At 64.0% G+C, this 26,212-nt stretch overlaps 1 protein-coding gene across 1 annotated transcript in view; it reads left to right on the top strand.

The window, feature by feature from the left end:
- The window catches only part of SPTBN4 (spectrin beta, non-erythrocytic 4), a 65,486-nt gene extending 39,817 nt beyond the window's left edge, over positions 1-25,669 (top strand). The window contains exons 19-36 of the mRNA XM_038382103.2: positions 925-1,059; positions 3,650-3,913; positions 6,157-6,381; positions 9,153-9,242; positions 9,694-9,972; positions 11,118-11,248; positions 11,363-11,567; positions 12,469-12,846; positions 13,064-13,308; positions 14,005-14,143; positions 15,520-15,604; positions 16,069-16,265; positions 17,009-17,733; positions 19,308-19,377; positions 19,794-20,071; positions 21,837-22,010; positions 22,494-22,536; positions 23,242-25,669. Of these exons, the coding sequence (XP_038238031.1) occupies positions 925-1,059; positions 3,650-3,913; positions 6,157-6,381; positions 9,153-9,242; positions 9,694-9,972; positions 11,118-11,248; positions 11,363-11,567; positions 12,469-12,846; positions 13,064-13,308; positions 14,005-14,143; positions 15,520-15,604; positions 16,069-16,265; positions 17,009-17,733; positions 19,308-19,377; positions 19,794-20,071; positions 21,837-22,010; positions 22,494-22,536; positions 23,242-23,403 (3,825 nt within the window). The 3' untranslated portion in view covers positions 23,404-25,669. The remainder of the gene's footprint in view (positions 1-924; positions 1,060-3,649; positions 3,914-6,156; positions 6,382-9,152; positions 9,243-9,693; positions 9,973-11,117; positions 11,249-11,362; positions 11,568-12,468; positions 12,847-13,063; positions 13,309-14,004; positions 14,144-15,519; positions 15,605-16,068; positions 16,266-17,008; positions 17,734-19,307; positions 19,378-19,793; positions 20,072-21,836; positions 22,011-22,493; positions 22,537-23,241) is intronic.
- The last annotated feature ends 543 nt before the right edge of the window (positions 25,670-26,212 follow it).

The following is a 26,212-nucleotide window of genomic DNA, read 5'->3' as shown; positions in this document are numbered from 1 at the left end:
CTTCCCCATAGCTACCCTGTCTGTCTGTCCCCACACAGACCCCTCTGTCTGGCCTCTGTCCACAGACCTACCCCCTGTCCTTCCCCATAGCTACCCTGTCTGTCTGTCCCTCTGTCCATCGCCACACGGACCCCTCTGTCTGGCCTCTGTCCACAGACCTACCCCCGTCCTTCCCCATAGCTACCCTGTCTGTCTGTCCCCACACAGACCCCTCTGTCTGGCCTCTGTCCACAGACCTACCCCCTGTCCTTCCCCATAGCTACCCTGTCTGTCTGTCCCTCTGTCCGTCCCCACACAGACCCCGTCTGGCCTCTGTCCACAGACCTACCCCCTGTCCTTCCCCATAGCTACCCTGTCTGTCCCTCTGTCCGTCCCCACATGGACCCCTCTGTCTGGCCTCTGTCCACAGACCTACCCCCTGTCCTTCCCCATAGCTACCCTGTCTGTCTGTCCCTCTGTCCGTCCCCACACGGACCCCTCTGTCTGGCCTCTGTCCACAGACCTACCCCCGTCCTTCCCCATAGCTACTCTGTCCGTCCCCACACGGACCCCTCTGTCTGGCCTCTGTCCACAGACCTACCCCCTGTCCTTCCCCATAGCTACCCTGTCTGTCTGTCCCTCTGTCCGTCCCCACACAGACCCCTCTGCCTGCCTGTCTCTGTTCTCACGTTGCCCCGGCCCGGCCCCCCAGCCCAGCAGAGACACCCCCGAGCTGCGCTGAGCGTCCCCCCCGCTCCTTCCCCTCCCCCGGCCCGGCTGATGCAAAGCGCCGTGCGGGGCCGGGCTCCCCTCCCCAGCGCAGGCCCCGCAGGAGGCGCGGGGGGGCGCGGCGCGGCGCGGCTCGGGCTGGCTGCGGCAGCGGGGGCGGGCGCGGGGCGGGGCGGGGCGGGGACCCCGCGGCTCAGCCCCGCTCTGTGCCCGCAGCTGGCCGGCTGGATGAAGGAGAAGCGGCCCATGGCCGGGGACCAGGCGGCCAAGCCCCACCAGCGCTGGCTGCGGCACCGGGCGTTCCTGGCCGAGCTGGCGCAGAACCGCGAGTGGCTGGAGCAGATCGAGCAGGTGAGACGGGGAGCTGGTGCCTTAACCCTTCCCTCCCCGCGAGGGCCCCCCAACTCCCCCATCCCTCCGCCCCGGGCTCAGCTCCTTACCTGCCCCCAGGGAACTGCACTCCGACCCCCCCGCTCCTGTCCATCCCTGGGGCAGGTAGTGCCCAGCCTGGCACGGTGCCCGGACCTTGCTTTGCGCCCTCTGGGCTGGAAGGTTGGGGATCCCTGTAAGAACAGGCCCCGGCCCTGCCGCCTGCCGTTCGCAGCATTGGCATCTGTGCCAGCCTGGGGGACGTGTCCCGGCCCTAGGCAGCCTGGCCCGGCCTGGGCGTCTGGGCTGGCATCTCTGCCACCAGCTTACAGGCATGTGCTCTGCAGAGGGGGAGGGGACGGGGCGCCTCACCCCTGCAGCCCCCTGCTCTCAAGGTGGGCTGTCACAGCGTGGACCCCCGGCCTGCAGGCGTGGGCACCCCAGACGGCCCTGCCAGAGGCCCCGAGACAGCTCACCGGGGTAAAGCTGGAGTGATTCCAGGGAGCTGCATCAACGGGACCAGACCTGGGGACTGCGTCTCTGGAGCATGGGGAACCCCTCACCCCAATAAACCCCCTGACGTTACATTGTCCTTCGGGGGCAACAGCGGGTGGAAGCGTTGCCTGTCATTCGGACTAGCTCCTAAGCAGGTGTAAATGGGTGTCGTGCTGTTGAAGCTGGAGCAGCTGGACGCTGGGCAAGGAACAGACCCGAGGGCGGCACTGTGTGTGCCCTGAATGGAGCCGCTGCTCAGCGATCCAAAATACACATCCGCCCGCCCGGATCGCACGCCACCGGCCCACACCTGGCTTCGTGAACCACCACGTGCCCCCACCGTGAGGCCCACAGCCCGTGGGTGGTGGGGGGGAACCGGTGACCCCCCTCTCCCAGCGGGTGGGAGGATCAGACTAGCTCCCACTGCAGAGCTGACCCTGCTGTGCCCACAGACTGGGGCCAGGGTCAGAGCCCCCCCAACAGAGCCCAGAGCCAGGGAGAGGCAGGGCGCTCCACGGCTCGCAGGGGTCAGGCCGCCCCCCTCCCCCGGAAAGGGTTGGATTCAGTGGGGGAACCATCTCCCCTACGTCTGGCTCTGGGTGCTGCTGGGAGCATGGGCTGGGGCCCAGGGGGTTTGCACAAGGGATGCGACAGATGCTTCGCACACGCAGAGGGCTGCGGGGTGGCCTGGAGCAGCGCTACAGTGACCCTGCCTCTGTGGCCTGGCCTGTGTCCTTCACCGACCTCCTTTGGTGCGAGGGACCCCTGCGGGGAGGGGGGGCAAGGAGCGCTGGGGGGGCACGGAGACCTTTCCCAAGCAGAAGCAATGAGGCTGCTTATAAAATGTGTGTGCTGGGGAGGGTATAGCCATGTGCCCCCCCCAGCTGCGTGTGTGTTTGTGGAGCCGTGTCCCCCCCAGCAGTGTGTGTGTGTGTGTGTGGAGCCGTGTCCCCCCCCAGCAGTGTGTGTGTTTGTGGAGCTTTGTCCCCCTGTTACAGGGTCCCTGGGCGATGCTCTGGAACTATCCCATATGGAGCCAGTCAGGACTCTGGGGGAGCCTCCTCTCTCTGAGCAGACTGTCGCCAGGGCAAGAAGCTTCCCACCACCGAGGTATTGGTGCAGCACACAGAGAAACTGAGGCACACACCGTGTTCATGCAAAACAATAAAACTCACATGGACTCAACGTACAATATAACAAGGGAAAATCCCCACTTCATCACACACCCCCAGTTATGTGTGCTTGGATTGGTGTCCTCCCCAGCTGTGTGTGTGCTTGTAGATCCGTGTTCCCCCCGAGCTGTGCGTGCGTCTGTGGATCCATGTCCTCCCCAGCTGTGTATGTGCCTGTGGATCCGTTTCCCCCCAGCTGTGTGTGTGCCTGTGGATCCATGTACCCCCCCAGCTGTGTGTGCATGTGTGTAGCTGTGTCCCCCTCCAGCTGTGTGTGCATGTGTATAACTGTGTGCCCCCCCAGCTGTGTGTGCGCGTGTGGAGCCATGTCCCCCCAGCTGTTTGTGTGCCTGTGGATCTGTCCCCCCCCAGCTGTGTGTGTGTGCGCATGGAGCCATGTCCCCCCCAGCTGTGTGTGGGGGGAGCTGTGTACCCCCCCAGCTCTGTGTGTGTGTGTGTAGCCGTGTGCCCCCCAGGCACAATGGGGCCCTGATCTCAGTTGGGGTCTGAGCAGCACCCGGCGCTACGGGGCCCTGATCTCAGCTGATGTCTCTGGGCACTACTGTGATACACTGATGTACCGATAGGGACTAAGGGTACATGGTGCAGGTGCCGGGCCAGGTTCTGGCTGGGCGGGTGGCGGGGGGGGGGGGGTTTACAGGCCTGCACTTGCATTGCCAAAGTTAGGACAGGCACAGGCAGGCATCAGGAGCCCTCCCCGCAGCCCTGCGAGCCCCGCTGACGGGTTCTGGGCCCGAGGGGGTGAAATCCTGCCCCGCTGACCTCACTGGGGCCAGGATCCCAGCCCTCACAGAGCCACGGGGTCTCAGGCTGGGTCTGGGCGCCGGGCCTGGCTTTGCAGCAGAGGGCGAGTCTGGCGCTGACCCTGCCCTCTGCCCGCACAGGAAGGCCGGCAGCTCATTGAGGAGAAGCCGGAGCTGGCCGGCTCGGTGAGGAAGCAGCTGGAGGAGATCCGGCAGTGCTGGGCAGAGCTCGAGAGCTCATCGCAGGCCAGGGCCCGGCAGCTCTTCGAGGCCAGCAAAGCGGAGCAGCTGGTGCAGAGCTACGCGGACCTGGACAAGAGGCTGGTGAACATGGAGGGGCAGCTGCAGGCTGTGGATGCTGGTGCCAGCCTGGCCACCGTCAACAACCAGCTGAAGAAACTCCAGGTAGGGCTAGGTGGGGCCCAGCTGGGAGGGGGCTGGACATGTGATACCAAGCCCAGCACGTGGGGATGCTGCATGGAGGCAGTGTGAAGGGGTGGACTGGGCATCCGGACTCCTGGGTTCTCTCCCAGCTCTGGGAAGGGAGTGGGGTCTAGTGGTTAGAGCAGGGGATTGGGAGCCAGGAGTCTGTGTTTGCCGTTGGCCAAGCCGTTTCTGCAGCGGTGGTGCCGGTCCCTGGAGCGGCTGGGAGGGGCCTGGCCCCGATTCCCAGTCACGGTCACACCCCTGTGAGGCCCGGTCTGGCTGCTGGTGTCAGGAGCCGACCTGTCATTGAGGTCAGGCTGCCTAGGAGCAGATTGCCAAGCACCGCGCTGCTGGCGGATAACCCCAGTGAGGGGGACACTGGGGCAGCCCTTTGGATTCCGCACGTCTTGGCCTGTTGTGCTGGGAAGTGGGGGTGCAGTAGATCCCACCACTATCACCAGTTGTCACAGAGTCCCCGGGCGATGCTCTGGACCTGCTCCCTACGAAGCCAGTCAGGACTCTGGGGGAGCCTCCTCTCTGGGAGCAGCCTGTCTGCAGGACACACAGTTCACCCGGCTTCCCACTTCCTGGGTCTGACCTTGGAGCATCCAGCATCCTCTGCCCCTCCATGCGCTTCCCACAGCGAGTCCATCCAGGTGGGTCCTGGAGCAGCCAGAGGGTCCTGCCCCCCAACTCCGCAGTCAGACGTGACTCTCAGCCAGCCAGTAAAACAGAAGGTTTATTAGATGACAGGAACATGGTCTAACACAGAGCTTGTAAGGGCAGAGAACAGGACCCCTCAGCTGGGTCCATTTTGGGGAGCAGTGAGCCAGACAACCCCGTCTGCACTTCACTCCATGTCCTCAGCCAGCCCCAAACTGACTCTCCCTCCAGTCCCCCCTCCTCTGGGCTTTTTCCCTTTCCCGGGCCAGGAGGGTGCCGGATTCCTTTGTTTTCCAACCCTTTAGCTCTCACCTTGCAGTGGGGAAGGGCCGAGTCCATCAGTTGCCAGGAGACAGAGTGTTGCCATTTATGTACCCTGGCCCTTTGCTCTACAACAATTACACCCCATTAGTCCACCATCTAGAGACTTAAGAAATGCCATGGGGAAACTGAGGCACCCCTACAGTATTCAGAAGAAACGTTCAGAACAGTCCCGATTTATGTCCCCAGAAGCTGGGGTCCGATGGCGGCTGTGGTCAGTCGCCGGGGCCTGTAATTCCGGGTTTGAGATCCACGCCTGGCTGGTGAGCCCTGCTTCCTCCAGCCTAGCTCAGTTCACCCCGACCGCTCCCAGCCAGGTGCAGCTGTCCAGGAGTAACTAACTCTGTGTCGCAGACTCAGAAACGCTGGGCTGGATCCCCGGGGTCCCGAGTGATCCCAGGCCCCGCGCCGTGGCAGGCTGACGTCTAACCTCACGAGGGCCCTGGCCCCGGGATGTGGTGGGGGGACCTTTGCAGGCATAGCAATTTGCATACCAGGGAGACCGTCTCTTCGCTTCCATTGCCACAGAGACACGGGAAATGAGTCCCAGGTGGCTTTTCCCCAGCTGCCCCGAGGCGTCTCCGGAAGCAGAACAGCCTCCTACAGGTCTGGGGTGAAAAGGGGACTGCTCGGGGAAGCACTGAAAGCCTCGGGCCTGATTCCTTCCCACTGCCCCTCTGTGAAGACAGCACCATGACATGGTTTCACAGGGGCCGGCCGGAGCGGAGGGGCCAGGTCCCAAGTGGGTGCAAATTAGCACAGCTCCATGGGTCCCAACCACCACTGCCTGCTGCCTGCCCCCTTCCCGGTCACGCCAGTGCAGGGTGCATGGAAAACGCCACCAGCTCAGAAGGGAAGCATTTCACGCCCATCGTGTGCCGGTGGGGACGAGCAGCTGGGAGTCAGGCCCCCAGGAGCTACGGGCTGGGGATTGGGCCCTGTTGGCTGCTGTGCAGTGACACAGCGCCTGACGCGCCAGCTGTGGGTCCAAGTGCCCCTCACAGAGGCTCCTGTCTCCAGTTAGTGTCCCGGGCAGGGCCGGGGGTGGGCTGGGAGTCAAGTCCCATTCTCCAGCAAGAAAGTGGCTCGTAAAGGTCGAGGTGAGAAGGGCCCCGTGTGATCATTCGCCATCCTGCATCGTGCCCAGCTCGTGCCTCCCTCCAGACCCCGGCCTTGCCGCCCCGCCCCCGACGCTCAGCCCCTGGCCCTCACCCCTCGGCGGTCTCTCTCTCTCGCAGACGATGGAGTCGCAGATGGAGGAGTGGTACAAAGAGGCCGGGCAGCTCCAGGCGCAGCTGGCCTCCCTGCCCCTGGAGCCGGCCAGCAAGGAGGCGGTGGATGAGAAGCAGAATGCGGTGGGGACACGGATTGTCCGCCTCATTGAGCCCCTGAAAGAGAGGAGGAGGATCCTGCTGGCTTCCAAGGAGGTGCATCAGGTCTGCCACGACCTGGAGGATGAGATCGTAAGTCAGGGATTGGGGGTTGCTGGGGGAATGGGGGGCAGCTTCCCATCCCCTGCCCCCGTTCCAGGAGCTGGCCAGTGGCTCCCAGCAGGCAGGGACCCAGTTAGAGCCCCAGTCACTAGAAAGGCCAGGGATGGAGCGGGCTGGGGAGGTGGAGTTCCCGGCTGCCCAAGCAGTGTCAGAGCGGCCCCACACCTGTGTGATGGGGCCGGGCACTGGTGCATTCAGAGATCGGCGGAACGCCGTGGATTTGCACACGCTGGGGGGCTGGCCCTGATAAATCCAGTGGAGTGATTCTGATTTACACCAGGGGGGTGTTCTGGCCTCAGTGACTCCAGTGGAGTGACACCAGTTTACACCAGGAAGGCTCTGGCTCCAGTGACTCCAATGGCGTGACACCGGTTTACACCAATGGAGTGACACCGATTTCCACCAGGAGGGATCTTGTTATGCTTATAAGAAAAACACACACACCCCAGATGGTCTTCCAGTTCCCAGTCTGGCGTAGCTCGAGTCAATCCAATGGCCAGGCAGACTGAGCGCGAGTGAGGAGCTGGGCTCTGTCGGTCGCGATCCGATGCTCCGAGACTTTGCAGGACTGACCCCAGAGTTTTATGGCAAAACACCCTAGTTTATACTTGTAAATTCCCACTTTAGTTTGTGGACTTTGCAATGTTTTAGAGTAGCAGCCGTGTTAGTCTGTATCTGCAAAAAGAAAAGGAGGACTTGTGGCACCTTAGAGACTAACAAATTTATTTGAGCATAAGCTTTCGTGAGCTACAGCTCACTTCATCGGATGCATGCAATGGAAAATACAGCGGGGAGATTTTATATACACAGAGAACATGAAACAATGGGTGTTACCATACACACTGTAAGGAGAGCGATCAGGTAAGGTGAGCTATTAGCAGCAGGAGAGAAAAGAAACCTTCTGTAGTGATAATCAAGGTGGGCCATTTCCAGCAGTTGACAAGAAAGTGTGAGGAACAGTGCGGGGGGAGGGGGGCGGGGAATAAACATGGGGAAATAGTTTTACTTTGTGTAATGAGCCATTCACTCCCAGTCTCTATTCAAGCCTAATGTAATGGTGTCCAGTTTGCAAATTAATTCCAATTAAGCAGTCTCTCGTTGGAGTCTGTTTTTGAAGTTTTTTTGTTGTAATATTGCCACTTTTAGGTCTGTAATCGAGTGACCGGAGAGATTGAAGTGTTCTCTGACTGGTTTTTGAATGTTATAATTCTTGACGTCTGATTTGTGTCCATTCCTTCTTTTACGTAGAGACTGTCCAGTTTGACCAAGGTACATGGCAGAGGGGCATTGCTGGCACATGATGGCATATATCACATTGGTAGATGCGCAGTTGAACGAGCCTCTGATAGTGTGGCTGATGTGATTAGGCCCTATTATGTTGTCCCCTGAATAGATATGTGGACAGAGTTGGCAACGGGCTTTGTTGCAAGGATAGGTTCCTGGGTTAGTGGTTCTGTTGTGTGGTGTGTGGTTGCTGGTGAGTATTTGCTTCAGGTTGGGGGGCTGTCTGTAAGCAAGGACTGGCCTGTCTCCCAAGATCTGTGAGAGTGATGGGTCGTCCTTCAGGATAGGTTGTAGATCCTTGATGATGCGTTGGAGAGGTTTTAGTTGGGGGCTGAAGGTGATGGCTAGTGGCGTTCTGTTGTTTTCTTTGTTGGGCCTGTCCTGGAGTAGGTGACTTCTGGGTACTCTTCTGGCTCTGTGAATCTGTTTCTTCACTTCAGCAGGTGGGTATTGTAGTTATAAGAACGCTTGATAGAGATCTTGTAGGTGTTTGTCTCTGTCTGAGGGGTTGGAGCAAATGCGGTTGTATCGTAGAGCTTGGCTGTAGACAATGGATCGAGTGGTGTGGTCTGGATGAAAGCTTAACTTTGCAATGTCATTCTGTAATCTTTAGTCCTTAAATAGGGTTAATCTCAGGGTTTTCTGCTGTTCTCTCTTATTTGTTGTCTCGCCTTCAGGAGTGTTTGCCTCTCCTCTGAGGTCATCAGTGCTGCTAAACTCGTTTAGCATCAGTTACAATGGATGTTTTCTAATTGTTTCTCCAAGTCTCTCACGTCTTCTTGACCATCTGGACATTTGTGAGGCTTTCACACTCATCCTTAACCACGCACACATCCTTTACTCACACCAAACAATTGTACAGAGACTTTCAGACAGGATTCAGTTTTAGGAAAGGTTATATGGTTACTAAAGGGATTACAAAAGAACCTCACACAACTTCGTTTGCAATGCAGATAAGAAACAAGACCTTATAGCAAATACTGTCATGAAAACTTCTCCTAAAACAAAGGTGACCAGAATCAGCCATAAGGACTGTTCTGGTCTGTTCCTGCCTTAACATCAGTTCAGACACAGGCTGCCTGTCTGATGCATTTTTCCCAACAACCCAGGGTCGTTCCTTCCTGCTGTCTAGTCAGGGTGGCTGGCAGAATACAATCAAATCATATCATACATCAATACATTTAATACATGCTACATGATTATCTTCTTATTCTTTATCCTTCATTCTAAATTATACAAAATACAAACAATAAATCCCACTACTACAATCTGGCCCCAGTGACTCCAGTGGAATGACACCGATTTACACCAGGGGGGCGGGTTCTGCTGCACAGGGTCTGATCCAGGCGCTGCCGTTCCCTCATGTTTGCTTCATTCACACTGTGCCCTGGCCCAGCCTGGGCCCAGGCCTCGGTTTTCATGCCACGGCTCCTCTGCTCCGTCCCATCTTCCTCCAGAGCTGGGTCCAGGACCGGCTGCCACTCGCCACCTTGAGAGATCCCGGCAGCAATCTGCAGGCCGTGCAACAGTTCATCAAGAAGAACCAGGTGGGTGCTTGGTCCTCGCCCAGCACTGGGATCCTGCAGCAGGGCAGGCTGGGTGCCCGGACACCTGGGTTCTTTCCCTGGCTCTGGGAGGGGAGTGGGGTCTAGTGGTTAGAGGGTGGGTGGTGGCTGGGAACCAGGACTCCTGGGTTCTCTCCCTGACTCTGGGAGGGGAGTGGGGTCTAGTGGTTAGAGGGTGGGTGGTGGCTCGGAGCCAGGACTCCTGGGTTCTGTGCCTGGCTCTGTGTGACATTGGGGGGATCCGACCCCTGCCCTTCTCTGTGTCTTGGGCACTGACCCCCCCCTTGCTGGTGGCAGTTATGGGGCCCAGTCCCTTTGTGCAGTGTGCTGTGGGGCCCCAGCTGGAAGAGCGCCATGCTGCCGAGACCCCCCCCCCCACCCCTCGTATGTGTGACCGGACGCAGCTGACCCTGCCCCCCACGCCCCACACCAGAACCTGCGGCGGGAGCTGCAGACGCACCAGCCCCGGGTGGACGAGGTGCTGGCACGGGCGGGCTCCCTCACCTCCATCAAGAGTCCCGAGGTGGACGGGGTGCGGCTGCTGCTGGAGAGGCTGCGGGAGCTGTGGGGGGCGCTGCAAGAGCAGACGGAGCAGCGCCAGCACCTGCTGGACGCCACCTACCAGGTGGAGCAGTATTACTTCGACGCCGGCCAGGTGGAGGCCTGGCTCAGCGAGCAGGAACTGCTGCTCATGAACGAGGAGAAGGGCAAGGTGAGGGGGGTGCTGTGGGGCAGGAAGTGAGGCGGGGGGCTCGGCAGGGGGTGCTCTCCCCTGACAGGCAGGGCTGGCCCCAGGGCGGCGCTAGGGGGTGCTGTGGGGCGGGGGGCTCGGCAGGAGGCGCTCTCCCCTGGCAGGCAGGGCTGGCCCCGTGGGGTGGCACTAGGGGGTGCCGTGGGGCAGGGAGCAGGGCGGGGGGCTCGGCAGGGGGCGCTCTCCCCCAGCAGGTAGGGCTGGCCCCAGGGCGGCACTAGGGGGTGCCGTGGGGCAGGGAGCAGGACGGGGGGCTCGGCAGGGGGCGCTCTCCCCCAGCAGGTAGGGCTGGCCCCAGGGCGGCACTAGGGGGTGCCGTGGGGCAGGGAGCAGGACGGGGGGCTCGGCAGGGGGCGCTCTCCCCCAGCCGGTCGGGCTGGCCCCAGGGCGGCACTAGGGGGTGCCGTGGGGCAGGGAGCAGGGGGGGGCTCGGCAGGGGGGCGCTCTCCCCCAGCAGGCAGGGCTGGCCCCAGGGCGGCACTAGGGGGTGCCATGGGGCAGGGAGCAGGACGGGGGGCTCGGCAGGGGCGCTCTCCCCCAGCAGGCAGGGCTGGCCCCAGGGCGGCACTAGGGGGTGCCGTGGGGCAGGGAGCAGGACGGGGGGCTCGGCAGGGGGCGCTCTCCCCCAGCAGGCAGGGCTGGCCCCAGGGCGGCACTAGGGGGTGCCGTGGGGCAGGGAGCAGGACGGGGGGCTCGGCAGGGGGCGCTCTCCCCCAGCAGGCAGGGCTGGCCCCAGGGCGGCACTAGGGGGTGCCGTGGGGCAGGGAGCAGGACGGGGGGCTCGGCAGGGGGCGCTCTCCCCCAGCAGGCAGGGCTGGCCCCAGGGCGGCACTAGGGGGTGCCGTGGGGCAGGGAGCAGGACGGGGGGCTCGGCAGGGGGCGCTCTCCCCCAGCAGGCAGGGCTGGCCCCAGGGCGGCACTAGGGGGTGCCATGGGGCAGGGAGCAGGGCGGGGGGCTCGGCAGGGGGCGCTCTGCCCTGGGCTGTTTGGAGCCCCAGGAGCGGGAGCCGATGGCTGGGAGCGGCCTGGCAGGGTGGCCAGGTTACCCCCTCGCCCACCCCTAAGCGATCCCCCCGCTGACACCAGCTGCCTTTCCCCGCCCGCAGGACGAGCAGAGCACCCTGCAGCTGCTGAAGAAGCACCTGCTGCTGGAGCAGACCATTGAGAACTACGAGGAGACCATTGCCCAGCTGTCCCGCCAGTGCCGAGCCCTGCTGGAGCTGGGCCACCCCGACAGGTAGGTGGGAGCCGCCCCGCCCCACTTGCCCGCCCGCTCGCCCGCCCTCGCCGCCCCTTACCCCATCTCGCCGGGCGCGGTTCTCTGCACTGACCAGGGTGTGTCCTTGCCCAGCGAACAGATAAGTAGGCGGCAGTCTCAGGCTGACCGGCTCTACGTGTCTCTGAAGGACCTGGCGGACGAGCGCAAGGCCAGGCTGGAGCAGCAGTACTGGCTCTGCCAGCTCAGCCGCGAGGTGGACGACTTGGAGCACTGGATCGCCGAGAAGGAGGTGGTGGCCGGGTCGCCGGAGCTGGGCCAGGACTTCGAGCACGTCACGGTGAGTGAGGCGCCCCACGGGCGGGCGCTGGGGACAGCGCGGTCGGGGCCACGCTGTGCCCTGTGCCCCTGCCCCCCCAGGGCACACACCCCTCGGCAGCCTCAGGGCACACCCCCCCCAGGGCACACGTCCCGCTGCCCCAGCGCCCCCAGGGTACACGCCCCCCAGCACCCCCAGGACACCCTTCCCCCCAGGGCACATGCCCCCAGCGCCCCCAGGGCACACCCCCCCCATCGACCCCCGCAGCCCCAAGGCACACGTCCCCCTGCCCCAGCGCCCCCAGGGCACACCCCCCCCATCGACCCCCGCAGCCCCAAGGCACACGTCCCCCTGCCCCAGCGCCCCCAGGGTACACGCCCCCCAGACCCCCAGGACACCCTTCCCCCCAGGGCACACGTCCCCCTGCCCCAGCACTCCCAGGGTACACGGCCCGTGCCCCAGCGCCCCCAGGGCACACCCCCCCATCGCCCCCAGGGCACCCTCCCCCCAGTGAATACAGCCCCTGCCCCAGAGCCCCAAGGGCACACGCCCCCCAGCGCCCTCAGGGCACACGTCCCCCTGTGTCCTGCCCTGGGCGACCCCATGACACATGCCCCCCGGGCCCCAGGGCTGACGCACTCCAGACTGGGCCGACTGGGCCACATGTCCCTGGGGCTGGGTTCTCTGTGCCAGGCTGGGTGCTGGGTCCCTGCCGCGTCCTGTCCCATGGTCTCCGTGCTGCTCTTCACCTCCCCCGGCTGGGCTCCCAGGGCTGGGCCCTAGGCCAGGGGCTGGTTTCTGTGCCATAGCCCTCACGCTGTGTGCCGCCCTGCGGGCTCCGGGCCACGCTCCAGGCCCCCGCCATGGTCTCCGGGCCCTGGTCCGTGTATCATGCGCTCACCCCCTGCATCCCGCCCCCCAGCTGCTGCAGGAGAAGTTCACGGAGTTCGCCAGCGAGACGGGCAGCGTGGGGAACGAGCGGCTCTCGGCCGTGAACCAGATGGTGGATGAGCTGATCGACTACGGGCACGTGGACGCGGCCACCATCGCGGAGTGGAAGGACGGGCTGAATGAGGCCTGGGCCGACCTGCTGGAGCTGATGGAGACGCGGGCCCAGATGCTGGCCGCCTCCCATGAGCTGCACAAGTTCTTCAGCCACTGCAAGGACCTGCTGGCCCAGATCGAGGAGAAGCAGCAGCGGCTGCCAGAGGTGGCGGCCCGCGAGTCCCGCAGCTCCGCCGGGGCCCTGCAGCGGGTGCTCAGCTCCTTCGAGCACGATGTGCAGGTGCTGGTGAGCCAGGTGAGGGGGCGAGGGAGGGAAGGGGCCTTTGGGGGGATAACCAGCCCCCACGCCCCACCCCAGAGAGGACGCCTCTCATCCCCCAGCCACAGAGCCCTGTGTAACCAGCCCCCGCGCCCCACCCCAGAAGCAGCTGCATTGCAGTGCCAGGTGCAGTGATCCTCGTGCCCAGTGCACAGCCCCCGGGCCGCTCTGCTCAGCCCCCGTGCCCCAGCAGGTGCGGCAGCTGCAGGAGGGGGCGGCCCAGCTGCGGACAGTGTACGCTGGGGAGAACGCTGATGCCATCGTCACCAAGGAGCAGGATGTGATGCGGGCGTGGAAGGAGCTGCTGAGCTCATGCGAGGCGTGCCGGCTGCAGATCACCACCACCACGGACAAGATGCATTTCACCAGCATGGTGCGCGACGTCATCTCCTGGATGGAAGGCGTCATCTGCCAGATTGGCACCAGCGAGAAGCCCAGGTACAAGGCCACCGGGTCTTGGCCTTGGGACCCTCAGACAGCTCCATGCGGCTCAGCCCTTGGCCTGCGGTAGCCAGGCAGCCAGACAGCCTTCTGCAGCATCCCTCGCTCCATCGCTCCGTCCTGCAGCATCCCTCGCTCCATTCCTCCATCCCTCGCTCCATCTCTCCATCCTGCAGCATCCCTCGCTCCCTCCCTCCATCCTGCAGCATCCTTCGCTCCATTCCTCCATCCCTTGCTCCATCTCTCCGTCCTGCAGCATCCCTCGCTCCATCCCCCTGTCCTGCAGCATCCCTCCATCCCTCGCTCCATCCCTCCGTCCTGCAGCAGCCAGCCTGCCCTCTCACTGTCACCAGTACAGGCTCCTCACCCCCCCTCCCCGTGCCCTGGCCCTTCCAATGAGCGGTCGCCCTGTGTGGGACCACGCCGGATGCCGTGGTGGAGGTCCCGGAGGCAGGAAGGGGGCAGAGAACCCGGGATCCGGACTCTCCCCTCTGGGTGCTTGAGGAAGTGAGGAGGTTTGTCCAGGCCTGGCACCCTGGGGAGGACCCAGTGGGGACGGGGCTGGCTGGGGAATCCCCTTGGTGCGGATCCGAGGGCAGGGTCGGGGCCCTGGAGTCCACGCGGCCGCTCTGGGGGCTCCTCTGCCCGGCCCCGCTCCTCCCCGGTAGCCAGGCCTGCTCCATCTACCCCCAGGGACGTGTCCTCAGTGGAGGTGCTGATGAACTATCACCAGGGCCTGAAGAACGAGATCGACGCCCGAAGCCAGAGCATCGCAGCCTGCATGGAGCTGGGCAAGACCCTGGTGCTCAACAGAAGCCCCGCAGCCGAGGAGGTAACACCGATACTGGTGGTCTGCCCCTGCGGGGCGGGGCTGGGGGACGGGGTGAGGGGGCTGGGGACAGACTGTCTCCAGGGCAAGATGCATCCCCGGTTTCCACTTCCTGGGTCTGACCTCAGAGCCTCCAGCCTCCCCTGCCCCTCCGTGCGCTTCCCGCAGCGAGTCCGCCCAGGCTGGGTCCTGGGGGGGCCAGAGGCCCTGCCCCCCAAAGCCGCAGTCAGACAGGACTCTTGGCCAGCTGGGAAAACAGAAGGTTTATGAGTTGACCGGAGCACAGCATAGGGCAGAACTTGTTAGCACAGAAATCAGTCAGTTTTAGCCATCTCCACCTTGTGGGGAGGGGAGCCCAGAGCCAGGGCTCTGCCCTCCCTCTGCCCCCAAAGCCTGGGGAGACCAACTCGCTTCCAGCTGCCTGGCCCCGCCCTGCCCTGCCATTGCTCCTCCTTCAGCCTTTGTCTCACTTCCCAGGCCAGAGTCACCTGATCGCATCCACCTCCTGGGTCTCAGGTGAGGAAGGGGCGGCCAGAACTGTCCCTGCAGGCAGCTGGAGCAGCCCTCACAAAAGTCACACGCTTATTCCCACCATCTAGACACTGGTGCAGTACACAGGGAAACTGAGGCACACACAGCTTTTATGCAAAACAGTAAGACTCGCATACAACATAACAAGGGAAAATCCCCACTTGGTCACAGGCTGCACGACTCTGGGGCAGTCCCGGGCCAGGGCACGGCTGGGCATCACTCTGACGGCTTCCCTGGGGCTGGGCCTGTTTGCACCATCTGGGATCTGGCCCAGTGGCTGCCTGCCCCGGACTCTCGGCCTGCTGGTCCCCACCTGCTCCGAGTGATCTGCTGGTGGGGACTGAGCACCCCGAGAGCAGGCACTGACGGGCCCCGGAGCAGCATGGGGAGAACTCTGTCTGTCCCCATCCAGGCCCCCTGCCCTCTGTGTACAGATCCTTGCCCTTCCATCCAGCCCCGAGGCTGGCTGTCCATCCATACCCTTCCCCCTTCGTACAGCAGGCGAGAAGTCGGGGACTGTAGGGTTGTGCCCAGATCTGCCTAGCCAGTCCTGCAGGTCCCCGATATCCGTCACACCGTCCCCACTTGGGCCTGTCTCTGCAGCTCTGTCAGCCCCGTCTGGCTCATTGATCGAGCCCCCCCCCATTCAGCAAGAGAGTCAGAGCTCCGCGGTATGCATTCGCGCCCCCTCCTGCAGTGGGGCACAACCCCTGGGCTGGACCCCTCGCGCTCTGGATTTCCCCAGCCTGGTGGTACCCAGGCCCCTGCACAGCATGAGAGGCCAGCACCACCGGGGGCCAGGATATGGGGTGCACAGGCCCCTGGCAGACACACGCATCTCTTTGCAGATCAAGGGCCAGCTGGAGAAGCTGATGGCCAAGAAGAAGGAGCTGACTGAGAAGTGGGACAAGCACTGGGAGTGGCTGCAGCAGAGTGAGTGCAAGGCACCTCCCCCCAGGCTGGGACGGATCCTCTAATGAACCTGTGGGCAAGTGCTTCCAGCCGGGGCGGGGGCAGCTGGGAGCCAGGATGCCTGGGTTCTATCCTGGCTCTGGGCAGGGAATGGGGGCTAGTAGTTAGAGCAGCGGGGGCTCGGAGCCAGGACTCCTGGGTTCTCTCCCCAGCTCCGGGAGGGGAGTGGGGTCTGGTGGTCAGAGAGGGGGAGGGAGGGGAGCCAGGACTCCTGGGTTCTCTCCTCGGCTCTTAGTTGCCGTGTGCCCTGGGCGAGTGGCCCATCTGTGGACGGGCACGTGGAGACCGGCACCCCCTGACGGTGCGGCTCCTGCCATTGGTGGTGGTATGTGGAGCCCCCGGACAGACCCCCCCGAGGGGAGAGATGGGGAGGAAGGGTGTGCGGAGGGGCCATGTGCTCACCCCCCTCTCCCCACTCTCCCCAGTGCTGGAAGTGCACCAGTTTGCGCAGGAGGCCGTGGTGGCCGACGCCTGGCTCACGGCCCAGGAGCCCCTGCTGAAGAGCCACGACCTGGGCAGCAGCGTGGACGAGGTGGAGCAGCTGATCCGGCGCCACGAGGCCTTTCGCAAGGCGGCCTCCTCCTGGGAGGAGAGATTCAGCTCCCTGCGGCGCCTCACCACGGTACGGGTGGGGCAGGCCCCTCCCCCCCCAGGCCCTGGGGGCAGGGAACAGCCACAGCGCAGGGGTGTAGCCATGCCCCCAGCCACGCCCCTGATCCGCCCTTCTGGGCCCTGGGGGCAGGGAACAGCCACAGCACAGGAGCCTGGCCACGCTCCCCAGCCACCACCCCGGCCACGCCCCTGTCCACGCCCCCAATCCGACCCTGGTCATGCCCTGAATCTGCCCCCCCATGGGCCCTGGGGGCAGGGAGCAGCCACAGCACAGGGGCCTGGCCACGCTCTGATCTGCCCCGGCCACGCCCCCGATCCGCCATCCATGGGCCCCAGGGGCAGCAAGCAGTCACAATGCAGGGGGCCTGGCCATGCCCCTGATCTGCCCTGGCCACCCCCCGATCCACCCCCCATGAGCCCCAGGGGGCAGGGAACAGTCACAGCATAGGGGATCCTGGCCACGCCCCCAGTCCGCCCCCAGCCACGCCCTGATCGACACCATATGGGGCAAGGAATTTCTCCATCTTGCTGGCTGGAAATGGAACCCAGGAGTCCTGGCTCCGATCCCCCCCTGTTCTAACTACTAGCTCCTGTTCCCCTTCCAGAGCTGGGGAGAGAACCCAGGAGTCCTGGGGTCAGCCCCTCCTCCCCACTCTAACCACTAGACCCCACTCCCCTCCCAGAGCTGGGGAGAGAACCCAGGAGTCCTGGCACCCAGCCCTGGGCTTTAACCAGAGCCCGTTTTCCCTGCAGCTAGAGAAGCTGAAGGCCGAGCAGAGCAAGCAGCCGGCCACGCCACTCCTGGGCCGCAAGTTCTTGGGGGAGCCCAGCGAGCCAGGCCCCAAGGGCCCCTCGCTGCTGCGCCAGGCCGAGGCAAAGCTGGAGCATCAGGACCTGCTGTGGGGCCAGCCCCAGGCTCCAGCCCTGCCCAGTGGGGGCCCGGGCGAGCCCGCCAAGGCGCTGGAGCTCAAGGTGGCCTACGTGTGGCAGGAGATGAAGCCGGAGCAGCTGCAGCCCCGGCTCGACCGCGTGCAGGAGGGCCTGGCCACCAGCGCCGAGAGGCTGAGGGAGGCGAAAGCAGCAGCTGAGGAGAGGCTAGAGGCCAAGCCGAGCCAGCACCTGCAAGTGCCCGTGGCAGGCGCGGGGCTGGCAGAGCCGGGCCAGGTCAGCCAGGCCGAGACGCAGCCGGAGCCCAGCGAGCAGGAGACGCCCCGGCACGAGCAGCCGGAGAGGCGCCGGGAGCGCCGGGAATGGCAGCTGGAGCGGCAGGAGTCCAGCGAGCTGGAGACGCCCCGGCACGAGCAGCCGGAGAGGCGCCGGGAGCGCCGGGAACGGCAGCTGGAGCGGCAGGAGTCCAGCGAGCTGGAGACGCCCCGGCACGAGCAGCTGGAGAGGCGCCGGGAGCGGCACGAGCGGCGGCTGGAGCGGCAGGAGTCCAGCGAGCAGGAGACGCCCCGGCACGAGCCCAAAGGAGGCGGGTGAGTGCCATGCTGCACACCCGGGGAGGCCTCCGCTGGTGTCTCTGGACCCCTGGCACCCCAGGGAATGACTTCCCAGGGGAGAGGTTTAGCCTCACACTTTGCCGGTTGGGCCTGGGCGGACACCCCTGTAGTCCAGGGTGTTTTGATCCAGCCAGCATGTCACAGTTGTTGTGAACTGTGCCCCATGAAAAATGTTCACTGTCCTGGGGCCCGGGAAGAGTGCGAACCGGGGTGGGGGGACAAAACCCCTGGCCCAGCTGGGGATCCCCGAGGCCTGGTGTTAGTAACCCCGGGTTAGGCGCTTGGCCAGCAGCCAGAACGGCAGAGAGATTCAAACGTAACCTGGTTTTATAGAAACCGAACCAAAAAGCAAGCTGGTTTCTCACTACAACCCTGCGTTTCTTTTGCATCTCGCTTTGTCATAGTGACGGTGCAAACACGAGCCGGGGGCTGGGGGATTGCGCACGCTGCATTTACAGCAAACTGAAATGATCTGATTCCGAAACAAATCAATGAATTAAATGTAAATAATTAAAATCAATCCCACCAAACGATGCAGCAAATGGATGTAAAAATAAAGTAATTCAATTGCCTAGAATTGAATTCGTCCAACTCGAACAGACCAGGGATAAAGGATCGAGTCCACATTCCTGTCAATATCCAACTTGGTTTCACGTTTTGTGCTTGGGCTTTGTTCTCTTGCCCTGCGGCCCCCTGGGCTGTTCTCGTAACTTCTCTTCGTGGCTCAGACTTGAACCGTGGCTCAGGATTTGCCAGTGTCCCTTGGCTAAGTGAGGCCAGCGGCCTCCCAGTCAGAGGCTAGTCTCATGCTTTTGAACAAGACTGAGTGCCCCCTGTTCGGCCTGGAAGCGGGGTCTAACTGAGCCAGGCCTGGCTCCCCTGGGAACCTGAGATGACCATGAGGGCTTTTGACGTTGCTCAGCTGGGCCCACGCAGCGTCCCACCCGTTCTGCCCAGTGGTGTGATCTGTGTCGGGCCGACAGCTGATTTCTGCCTCAGCTGCCAAGCAGCAAACTCCTTGTGCAGCTTCTCTGCCTCTGGCGGGGAGGGATCAAACCCAGGCTGGTCTCTGCCAGCCAAGTGCTCCCCCTGCTCCACAGTGCAGTGGTCCCTGATCTCCGGGGTCCCAGCTGCTGCCCTCTGTAAGTTCTGTCATTCCCAGGGAGCGTCTGGCGGGCAGACCTGGCCATGCTGGCATCCAACGCTCCAGCTGCACCAGAGCATCTGGTCAGCAGCAGAACCGGTCGCCCTCCCTGCACGCCCCGTCAGCGCCCAAACCTACAAACCCCAGCGCCGAACAACCAGTTTCAATCTGTAGCCGTGTACTCAAGAGGAGGGAGATGAGCACGGCTCAGGGATGTGCGAGGAGGGGGATAGGGTGCTAGGGAGTGAGTCTCACCCCCAGCGCGGGACACCTGTCTGCATGGCCCCTGCATGCTGAGCACGCTCCACCCATCCCAGCTCTGTCTGGACCCCTCCCTGGGCTGGCGTGACCCCCTTTCCCAGAGCCTGACACCGCCGCGCGTCTCACCCTCTCTCCTCGCTGGCAGCAAAACCACCCTGGCGGATATTGTGGAGCAGCTGCAGGAGAAGGAGTCAACTGCGCAGGTGCCAGCCCCGGTAAGTGCCTCCCGCGGTGTCCGGTGGGACGATGGCTCGTTTACGCCAGCCGGGGATCTGGCCCCGGGTCTGCAGAGCTGGGTTAACCCCTTCGTGCCTGCTCAACTGCCCGCTGCCTTGTCTGCTCCTGCCCATTGAGGGGAAAGCCCCTGCAGCCAGGTTCAGAAGGGAGCAGGGGTCCCCGACACCCCGTCTCGGGAGAGTGGCCACCGCCCTGGCCCCAGGCGTCACTCAGGGGCCAGGGCGTAAGCTAGAGCTGCCCCAGGGGGCTGCGAGGGGGGCGTAGCGTCTCCTGGGCCCCCTGCCCATGGCACAAGGGGACCTGGGATCAGGGCCAGAGCCTGTCTCCTGGGGGGCGGGAGCTCTGCCCATCCAGGCTCCAGCCCCAACCTGACGCTCGCTCTGTGCCCCGCCAGCCCCGGGACTCCCCCACCCGCCTGCCCAACAGCCTCGACCTGCTGCCTGAGCGGACGCCGCGCCCGGAGCGGCCGCGGGCCCGTGACAGGCCCAAACCAAGGAGGAGGCTGCGGCCCAGGGACCCCAGCCAGCCCCCGGGGGAGAGCCGCAGGTCCCGCTCGGCACCGGCCCAGAGCAGCGCCCCGCCCCCCCCGCCCCCCACCCACACCGCCCACCTGGAAGGCTTCCTCGCCCGCAAGCACGAGCTGGAGGGGCCCAACAAGAAGGCCTCCAACAGGTGAGGGGCCGGGGCCGCGAGCGGGGGGCCCAGCGGGCTGGGGCTGTGGGGGAAGATCGGGGGAGGGGAGCTGGTCCCCTGCCCTGGCCATTACTGAGCAGCCCCCCCACCAGCAGGGCAGGCACCAGGCTGGGACTCCGGAGTTTGGGGTTCAGCTCCCAGCTCCGTCACTGACTCCCTGGGATCTGGGCAGCACCCGGCGCGACAGGGCCCCGATCTCGGCCGGGGTCTGGGCGGCGCCTGGCCCGATGCGGCCCCGATCTGGGCTGTTGCTCACCTCAGTCTCGTTGCAGTTCTTGTAATACAAGCTATAATAACGTAACGATGCTGCCTCTGGTGGGACACAATTGAGAGTATCAATTCAGGACAAAAAGAAAAGGAGTACTTGTGGCACCTTAGAGACTAACAAATTTATTAGAGCATAAGCTTTCGTGAGCTACAGCTCACTTCATCGAATGCATCCGATGAAGTGAGCTGTAGCTCACGAAAGCTTATGCTCTAATAAATTTGTTAGTCTCTAAGGTGCCACAAGTACTCCTTTTCTTTTTGCGAATACAGACTAACACGGCTGCTACTCTGAAACCTGTCAATTCAGGACAAATTGCTTAGAGCAGGGCAGTTACAGCCCAAGACTGGGGTTTCTCCACTTCGAAGGCAAACCAAACCAGCCAGCCAGCCAGAGAGGACTTTGGTCTCACCCCACTGGCTAACCACAAGTCACACAAGCAATTCCCTCAGACACTCCAGTTTCCCAGTATCTCCACCAGTGCCACTTGTTATGGGAACAAAGGGTTATGAAAACCAATACCCCAGTAAAAGAAAAAAGGTTCTCTCGATCCCAAAGGACCAAGCCCCAGACCCAGGTCAATGATAACTTAGATCTTACCCCAAAAACACACTTATAGCCAATTCTTATTAAATAAACTAACATTTATTAAAAAAGAAAAGAGAGTTGGTTGAAAGATCAATTTACAGACAGACTTGAGTTCAATTTCTTGAGGTCCAGATACAGAGCAGAGACGATGAGTTTATAGTTGCCAAAAGTTTTTAGAAATTGTCCATATTCAGGGTGACTCCAGTCAGTAACTGGGGATCTCAATCCTTATGGCTCAGGGTTTCCCCTTCTTGAAACCCAAAGCAGATCTGAGATGAAGAAGGATCGTGTCCCAAGGTTTTTATACATTTCAAGCAGCCTTTTGGCCTGAGAAAACAACAGGCTTAACTTCCCTTCTCCCAAACATCCTGGCAATTAGCCCAGGATGATTTATCCATTCCACAATTCAGATATAGGTCACCACAACCTTCAAAGACACAGACAATAAAACTAGTTTCCTCCAGTGTCCTCCTAAATGTTACTATTCCTGTTTTGATCTTTGAACCAAAGGCATGGCAATAGACATGACTTGTTTGCTGACTTCCCAAGCCCTGAGCACACAGCCCCCTCCTCTCTAACAACGCTCCTCATTTCCATCTCTTCCTGACCAGTCTCTCAAGTTGGGGCCTGGGTCCGTCAGTCTGGGAGGCCATTAACCCCCCTGGGCCCTGTCCCCTGCCAATGAGATGGTCTGTAACACTCATAACATGGAGGGCAGGATCCTGCCCTGGCCAGCTGAGCTGGGCTCCCCTGCAGGGGTCTCTTCCTGGGGGTCCCAGAAGCGCCCCCAGAGGTGCCATAGGGCCATGACCCCAGGCCTGCCCCGTATGGCTGGATGGGCAGGGGGGTCCCAGTCTGCCCTGCTCCATTGTGCTCACTCTGTTTTGGTAGGTCCTGGATAAACCTTTACTGTGTCCTGATCAGAGGGGACCTGGGCTTCTATAAGGACGCCAAGGGGCAGGCGTCAGGCAGCACCTACGGCGGGGAGCCGCCGGTCCCCCTGCACCAGGCCACCAGCCAGGTGGCCAGCGAGTACAAGAAGAAGAAGAACGTCTTCAAGCTCAAGTGAGTCCAGCCGCCCCGACCCTGGGTCAGAGTACACCGTGCACCTGCCCCCCCGAGACAACGGGCACTCTCCCCCCTCCTTCCCCCAGGTCAGAGACACCAGGCCCTCGAGGGGCAGCAGCTATGTGGGCAGGTGCTGCCCAGGGGCTCATGGACTCTGTGCTGGGGGGCGAGTTGGGATTGTGGGGCTGGCGCAGGGAAGCAACCATCATCCCTCTGTCGTCCGCCATCCAGGGCCTTTCCTGGAGCCCAGCCCTGGGCACCCCCTGCACGCAGCCCCCTGGGCTTCCACGTGGCGTCCTGATCAGCCGGGGAGCCAGCCCTGGGCTGACTTGGGGGATCCTCTACCAAGCAGCCCCCCCCATAGCCCAGCGCTCCCCCCTCACACATCACCCCGTCGCACGTCACCCCCTTGCACGTTCCCCCTCGCACGTCACCCCCCCCAATCCCACACGACACTAACGCACCACCTGCTTCCCCCAGGACTGGCGATGGTAACGAGTTCCTGCTGCAGGCCAAGGATGAGGTAGGACATGACTGGGGTCTCGCTCCTTGGGGCTGGCCAGGAGCTTCACTGCAGGCTAAGGGGGTGGGGGGTTCAGACAGCAGAAGGGGGACCTGCCCCTGCCAGAGCTGAGGCAAGCCACCAACTCTCATGTCTTCTGCGGCTCCTGCGTCCCGTTTCCAGGAGCGCCCAGCAGCGGGGCCAGGCCCTGGAGCATTCAAACCCCTTCCCCTCGCACTCGGGGCCCAGAGCCCGGCCGTCCCGCCAACGGGTGCAGCTGCAGCCAGGGGCCAGCAGGAGTCACTTGGGAGCCGCCAGCAGGGCCAGGCTCCGGCAGGGCGCCGCGGATCGGCGGACGGGCAGCGCCGGTTCTCCGGGCCCTGACGCTGGGTGAAGTTCCACTCAGCCTCCCTTGTGCCCCCAGGGCCCCGGGCAGGGAGCTGAGCCTTGTCGCCAGGACGCCTCTGAGCGCTCCCAGTCGGAGCAGGGCGCACAGCACCGGGAAGGCTGGGTCCTGAGCCACTCCCGCGAGCCGAGCTGCGACACTTTTACCTGCTGGGGGGCCAGCCGGGCATGCCAGCCCCAGCCAGCTGGTGTATTGGGGGGCCAGGGCCAGGGTGGGTTCAGACAGCCCGATTCTCTGTCCCCCGCTTGTCCAGAGCAGCCTGCGCGAGGTGGGGGGCGCCGGCCGGGGGTTCACGCGGCTCTGGCCTGTCTGTCCTGCAGGAGGAGATGAAGAACTGGCTCCAGGCGCTGGCTGCGTCCACAGAGGAGCACGCCGAGATTGCCCGCTGGAGCCAGGCGCTGCTCACCACCTCCTCCACCGACGAGGGCAACCCCCGGCGGGCGAGCGACCGGCGGGCCAGCACGTCCGGCAGGAAGAAGTGAGGCAGCCCGGGGCAGCGTGCTGGGGCTGAGAGCGGACCCACACCGCCCCACAGGCTGCAGCGTCCCTCCACGTCACGCACCGAGCCAGCCCCCTCCTGCGCACATCCTGGACAGCCCCTGGACCTGGGGCCCCCCGCACACCCCACTGCAAGAAACCACGCCCGAGCAGGGCCCCCGGGGCGAGGGGTGCCCTGAAACACACCCGTGAAGGGGTGCGAGGATGCTGGCGGCACCGCCCGGGCTCTGGAGGGACGTTGGCACTATGTTCGCCGTTCGGTGCCTGGAGGAGTCCAGCCGGCCCGGCTCCTCACCACGGGATGATATATGCAAAGCCGGCACTAGGCGGGGCTGGGAGGGGAAATCTACGGGACTCAGAGACTCTGTGCAGTGGGGAAGGGCCTTGGGGGGTCGCTAGGCCTGGCCCACTTCATTTCCTCTCCTGGGGGGCATACAGGAGCGTCCTCCCCCCACCCCGAGTCATCGCCCCTCTCCCTGCGTGGTGCAGGGCTGGAGGGGGGCGGGCAATTCTCTCCCAGTTCTGTTCCCTCCCCAGCATGGGAAGCCGCTTGGCGTTTCCGGGGCAGGGGAGGGGATGCTTTTCGGGTAGACGCTCCCAGGGGGTTTAAGCATTTTGGGTAATTCACATAAGGGAACCGGGCACTTGGCTCTCGCTGAGCCCACTATGGACATGGGCCCGTCGCACAGGGGGCGGGTTCTGAGCACACGCAGCATTAGGGGACAGGGCCTGGGTTCGAGGTGCGGGTCCTTCCCAGCGTTCCTGGCTGTCCCAGCCTGTGCCAGGACCGGCACGCCCTGCCCCGCTCTGGCCCATCGCTGGCAGGCAGCTCTCCATTCTGCCACCACCTCATCTCCGTCTTACTGGCAATGCCCATGGCTCCGGGTGGGCCAGGCATTTGGAGAGGGAGTCCTGCCTCCCTGGCCTGGTCTGTCCCTGCAGCCCTGTGCTTGGCATCTCGTCCCCTGGGTGAGCAGGCTCTCCTGACGCCCACCCTGCCAGCAAGCCTGGCACCTCGGCCAGCGCAGCCCCAGAGCCCCTGGCCCTGACGCCCCCCCAAGGGTATCTGAGACTCGCCCCACACTGAGCCCCTGGTTCCATCTCCCACTCGTGCATGCCCTTGCAGGCCAGCTCTCGTGAACACATGTCCATGCACGCTCATGTTTCAGCATCCCAAGCCTGCTGTTCCCACCTCTGCCATGTGGGTCAGTTCAGCATCGGCAGCGCTTGGCCGGATCCCCCAACTCCTCCTGCAGAGCCAGGGGCCCGAGGTTTCCTGCCAGCTTTGGACAGGTCCTGGGGTTTCGTTGCCATCCTGGGAAGTCGGATGCGTGACTGGTCCATAGGGACAGGGACAGGGAGATCTCAGCCCTGGCACGGCTCCCCCGGCCCTGTCCTGCCAGCCCGCAGCCGGAGCCACATAGGGCCAGGTCTCTTGCAAACGGAGCTAGGCCCTGCTGCCAGCCTGGCCGCGGCCCTCGCCCCACGGGCGGCTGGGCACAGTGAGGGGTGGAGCTGCTGGACCTGGGGCCTCTGTACCCCTAGGGCCTGTCCAGCCCTCTGCCCCCTCCCCCACCCTGCATAGGCCGTGTTTGGGCCTCTGCTGAGCAAGGCTCCAGGTCCCTGGGCGCCATCTGCCCCGGCTCGCCCACCCCCAGTGTGCAGGGACACGCTGCCCTGGTGCAGGGGGAAGGTCTCATGGTAGAGGGGCCCCAGAGGAGCCATTTCTTTGTCGCATCCTCTGTGGTCCTTCTCCACGTCCCCCCAACCAGGAGCCCTCGCCCGGTGCCTTCAGGCCCCAGGAGATCCGGCTCGGGGAGCAGCGGGGGAAGCCCGTCCCCTGGGGGAGCCTGGGCAACAGCCCCTGCACCTTCAAACCGGGGGAGATCAGGACCCGCCCTTGCTGTGGCCCAGCCGAGAGTCCGGAGGTCCCGGCTGCTGTGGGCTGGGCTCCGGTGCCATTAACAAGCCATCGTCCTGGCTCTGCACGTGGGTGACCGGCCCGGCCCCCAGCCACAGCCTGTGCCCGCCGGGCAGCGGGGTCCCGCGGGAAGAGCCGGGGGGGCTCGTCTTTATGCAATAAGCGGGCAGAGGGTCGGGGGGGCTCTGGGGCGGGGGCGGCTGGTCCTTGGCCAAAACAGCCCCTGCCTGGCCCGGCCCGGCCCGGCCGCAGTCGCTCGCAGCGGGGCAGAGCCGGGCTGGGGGCGACTGTGGGGCTCAGGCCCCTGGGCCGATTGCTGCGGGCTGCGGCTCCGGCCCCAGGGCCGCGGAAAAAAGCGCCGGGAGCTTCCGGCCCAGAGCGGGTGCGAGGAGCTGCCCCGGCAGGTCGCTGTGCCGGGACCAGCCCCGCCGCCCCCCAGCCGGACGGGCGCTGAAGAGACGCTCCCTCGGCAACGGCCCCAGCTGCGGCCGGGCTCCTAGCGGGGGCGGGGGCCGGACCCAGCCGTTCCCCCCTCGGCTGGCGCCTGCGGCCATCTCGGGGCGGGGTCGCGCTGGGGTCCGGGCTCCAGGCCCCCGTGCGGCCGCTCAGGAGCCTCGGCCGCGAGCCCGGCCCCCAGCGCCCCGCGCCCCGCGCCCCGCTTCTATCCCCACTCGCCGCCCGCCCGAGCTGGGCGGCGGCCGCGGCTCCGAACCGTGTTTTCCCTCCTGGATAAAGGAACCTGCCCGGGAGCCGGCGCGGGCCGCGCTTGAGTTTCTTTATTTCCCCGGGGGCGGGGCCGGGGGCGGGGCCGGGCGAGGCCGGGGGCGGGGCCGGGGACTCGTCTCGAAGGCCCGGGGCGACCCAGCGGCCGG

The sequence above is a fragment of the Dermochelys coriacea genome, chromosome 23, assembly GCF_009764565.3.
Source record: "Dermochelys coriacea isolate rDerCor1 chromosome 23, rDerCor1.pri.v4, whole genome shotgun sequence".
NCBI classification, from domain to species: Eukaryota; Metazoa; Chordata; order Testudines; family Dermochelyidae; genus Dermochelys; species Dermochelys coriacea.
The sequence above is the reverse complement of the archived record's forward strand: the minus strand, read 5'-3'. Positions and strand labels throughout refer to the sequence as shown.